The sequence below is a fragment of the Sinocyclocheilus rhinocerous genome, unplaced genomic scaffold (assembly GCF_001515625.1).
Source record: "Sinocyclocheilus rhinocerous isolate Xijiao unplaced genomic scaffold, SAMN03320098_v1.1 scaffold2199, whole genome shotgun sequence".
NCBI classification, from domain to species: Eukaryota; Metazoa; Chordata; class Actinopteri; order Cypriniformes; family Cyprinidae; genus Sinocyclocheilus; species Sinocyclocheilus rhinocerous.
In genome coordinates, this window is record NW_015659020.1 from 1,156,892 (window position 1) to 1,161,388 (window position 4,497).

At 35.9% G+C, this 4,497-nt stretch overlaps 1 protein-coding gene across 2 annotated transcripts in view; it reads left to right on the forward strand.

Moving 5' to 3' along the window:
• Positions 1 to 4,497, forward strand: part of LOC107723247 (zonadhesin-like) — a 17,085-nt gene that overhangs the window by 6,674 nt on the left and 5,914 nt on the right. For both annotated transcript variants that reach the window (XM_016531812.1, XM_016531811.1), the window contains exons 3-4: positions 2,566 to 2,613; positions 2,970 to 3,005. In XM_016531812.1, the coding sequence (XP_016387298.1) occupies positions 2,566 to 2,613; positions 2,970 to 3,005 (84 nt within the window). The remainder of the gene's footprint in view (positions 1 to 2,565; positions 2,614 to 2,969; positions 3,006 to 4,497) is intronic.

Genomic DNA, 4,497 nt, shown 5'->3' on the forward strand with positions numbered 1-4,497 from the left:
ATATATATATATATATATATATATATATATATGTTTTCTGACATTATTGTGCCCACTGTTGGGGCTAACGCAATACAAGTAGCGCAAATTACATAATCAGATTACTTTTTCAAGTAACTAGTAAAGTAACACATTACTTTTAAATTTACAAGTTTTTTGTTATTGAAGATAAATAAGCAAGCCCAGCTTAGGTGACAAAAAGTAACGCAAAAGTAACATAATGCATTACTTTCCATAAAAAGTAACTAAGTAATGCAATTAGTTACTTTTTATGGAGTAACGCAATATTGTAATGCATTACTTTTAAAAGTAACTTTCCTCAACACTGATTGTGCTTATATACAAGCTGACGTTCCTCCTAAATAATACCAAAATATAAAGTCACTGCCACTCTCTCCTCAACCTCCTGCACCTCACCCTCCCTCCTGTTTTTTGAAGAGCAGCCAAGCTCTTAAAGCCCACCCTTCTTTTCCTGTGAGCTCTGCTTCAGCCTCTCCTCTCCCTTCATAGACATCACAAGTGCTTGGGTTGGACATCCACCCACACTGAGAGTGGCGCAGGGCGAGAGAGAGAGAGAGGAACATAACCTTGCAGTGAGTGTCAGGTTAAGGGCTGAGTTTACTGGAGAGTGTCAGGTATGTGACGGCATGGGTCTCATTCTGAGTTGGTTTCGAGGCTCTCGCGAGCCTGTTGACTTGCTAGATGTCTCTGTGGAAACGCAGGTAAGCTCCCACCTTAATGGATGGAGGCTTGGTGAAGGGGTTTAGCTGGTGGAAAAAGAATGTTTTGTACTCTCTGTGTCTCCCCCCAGCTTTTTTTCTCCCCTCCTTGTATTTGTTGTAGGGGCCAAGGTGGGCGTTTCAGTGGCTGGTATGTTAGACAGTGTGGAGGAGGAGCTTGTATGTGTATGTGCAGATAGGTGGGTGGAGACGAGGAATGTGCTTGGGTGGGGTACATGGCCTAGTCATGCATGCTAATGAGGGGGTATGGCACCTTTAATCATTTATTGTTACATTTGAGTGTAGGGAGTTACTACTAAAGAAATTAGAATTGTAAAAGCGATTAATTTCTAAGTTAATTAGTAATAGGCATTGTTTTGTTTAAGATGGTAAAACTTTTGAAGAAAGAGAATGTGAAGCAGATATCTGACTGTAGGCTCATTTATAACCACATGCACATGCTCAGCTCTGAGGAGGCGTGGTGGCCAACAGAATCTCCTTTGTCTCTTTAACAACAATCTTTGTGACAACAGTTGTGTGTGTGTTTTTGTACTGTGTAAGTCTTTGTGTGGTGTATACAATACATGTAGTTCAATGTCATTCTGCATATGGAGCGTCTATGATGTGAGCATACATTAAACAGTAATGCTTTACCTAGGTTATTATAATTTTTTAAAATCTAATTTAGTTTTGTTTAGTTTTCACTCTATTGTTGTTAGTTTTCGGGTTTTTTCAGAGGCTTCTTCTAGTTTTAGATTAGTCTTAGGTTTTTATTAGTCTTTCTGGTTTTTAATATTTTAGCACCGCTAGAGTTAATGTGCTATCTGAAAATATAATGCCGTAAAACTTTCTCAGTGCTGTCTAGTGGCATTTTCATACTTAATGAAGGTGAATTGTAAAACTAAACATTTGTGGCCATGTTTGCGATGGCATTAGAAGATTTTCATTATTGTATTAATTTTCATCCATTTTTGCTTATAGTTTTAATTTTATAGTTAAAATTTTAGCCAAAGGGGTCATTAAAACCTTAAGTGAGGCCCACTGAAAAGAGAAACTTAATTTATGTATGCTGATAGGTATAGAAGTCCATTTCCACCGCATAAGAGGGAAAAAAGCTTGGTAAAAATTATATTATAATTATGACATAAAAGTCTGATTTTTATGTCATAATTATCATTGTTTAAGTTATAATTTAGATGTTTATGTCATAAAGATGCCTTTTTTTTCAGAATTTCAAACTTTTTATGTCATGTTTTTGTCAAAACTTCGACTTTATTTTAATTATTTTAGTTTTATCTCATAATTCTGAAATTTGATGTCAGAATTTAAACTTTTTATGTCATAATTATTACTTGCTATGTCATAATTCTAATTATGATCATGTCATAATAATGATTATGATACTAAAGCATGACTTTTTTTCCCTTATATGGCAGAAATGGGCTTCCACAGATGGAACAGTGGAAAATCTCAGAACAGCCTGGCTGCACACTGCTTATTTATTTATTTGTTTATTTATATTTCTTTCTTTCTTTCTTTTTTTTCAAAGACTTGAATTAGCCATGGAACATTTTGTTCTGCTCCCACTGGGGGTGTTTGGAGCACTTACCTTCTGTGAGCAAGTGCATGTGTTTAGTACTCTATGCAGAGACTGGCATAGCCATTATTAACATTTAGCATTTTATCTTGTTGTTGTTACGTAATGTATAAATTAAAGTGTTGTAAAGTATTGTGATTATCAGTATTATAATATAGTTTAAGAGACTTTATGACCGACAGTTGTAACACAATAGATCTTTAGTGTGAAGCTTTGAAATTTTGTGTCTTACTGTTCTTTTTTTTTTAGGTCACATCATCTATAGATGAGCCAGTGTCGATCCCTGCAGAATCTGAGGTATGGTAACATGCCATATCCCATCAGCCCTTGACATTTCACCACTGTTTATCTACTAAACACCCTTGCCTTTGGCCACACACACTAATGGGCTGGTAAAGGTGTTTTTCCTAATTACCAGGCCTCCAGCACCTTACCTTTCAGGGTGCACTAATGTGCTTTTCTCATAACTTTGCTTTATGAGGTGTAACAAAAACATATTAACCCATACTAACAAGGACTCTAGCTTTACACAAATATACAGCATGCCTATAGAATAAACATATATAAGACTTTGTAATTGTTATATAATGGACTTTATCAATGGAATTTGTTCGTTCTTTAATTATGATCTTTTTAAAATATGCTATTGACAGGTCCAGTTCGAGGACACTACACCTGTAGCCACAGAGGTTGGTTTATATACATATGTATTGATAGAAAATAATGTATTCTATTTGGGTTTCATACTATTTGTTTTACCACCACAAAACAAAATTAGGTAACACTTTACTTAAAGGCACAATATGTAAGATTTTTTTATTAAAATATCCAAAAACCACTAGAACAGTGTTATATATTTTGCTAACTTGTGTACTTAGATTATCCCAAATGTTTCGAAGAATGTTTAAATCCAGAGAAATAAGCAACTTTAACTAGTGACATGAACCGTGTCCATAGTGTCATTGTGTCGCCTGCCAATGACGTCATAACCCCTCGATTTCCCTCGGTTTTGTTTAGTAGAAAACATGGAAACACGCTTTAATATGTTGTGCGTTTTATTAGACCGGTGACGACCGCACAGAGTAGCATAATAACAGAACTTTCAAATGTATCTACTATGATAAAACAGCGCTGCTTTTTTTCCCACATACGCACGACCGGAAGGAGCGGAAGCAGTCGACTGTGGCATAATAAAAGCTCCGCTGCTTTTGAGCCGTGTGTCACGCTCGTTCAGCGGCCTCGTTTCGCTTCGACAGCTTTTAGCCTCACCCTGCTTCATTCTACTACGTTAATAAATCATTAGCTCATCCATGAACATGATTTCTGCCCGAGTCCCGTCGGATTGCATTGGCTGTGGGGATGAAGACGACAACTCCCATGATTCCACACTCAGTCACGGCGTCATCAAACTACGCCTTTGTCTATTTGTTTATTTTGAATACGCGCCATCTAGCGCCGAAAATTGCACATTGTGCCTTTAAAGCCTTTATATGTAATAAAGGCTTTTTTACTTAAAGCCTTTATATATAATAAAAGTAGTTTTAATGCATTTATTATGCCTTGTATTTGCATTTTACAGTCTCATGAGTAATTGTTAATTTTGACATGTTTTTTCTGAAAACAAGACAATAATTTTTACTTGTCTAGAAAATCCTTCTTGATTTAAGAGTTTTTAGATATTTTGGCTGAAAACAAGACAACAAATCTAAGTAAGAAAAGCATTTTTTGCAGTCAGAGGTGTAAAGAATACCTAAAAACCATACTTGAGTAAAAGTACAGATACCATACAGTGAAAATTACTCCACTACACGTTACAAGTCACCAATTCCAAAACAACTTGAGTAAAAGTCTTAGCGTATCTGATTTTAACAGTACTTAAGTATTTTACTTATACTAAATATAGGCTCAAAAATGCACTAGTCAAAGAGACATGCTAGTTAAAAAACTGTAATGTTGTGGAGAAGCTGCGGAAAACAGGCAGAGGCAAGGATCTATGTGCAGGTATTTAATGGAAGAACTAGAACAAACAATAAGCCAAAAACCAAAGGGAACAAAGAACAGAATGACTGGCAAACAGACAACCATTACATTCAACAACTCACAAGGAACTAAAGAAAAACTAGGGCTATATATACACACAGGGGGCTAACAAGCTTAACAAGATAACAAGACACACCTGGG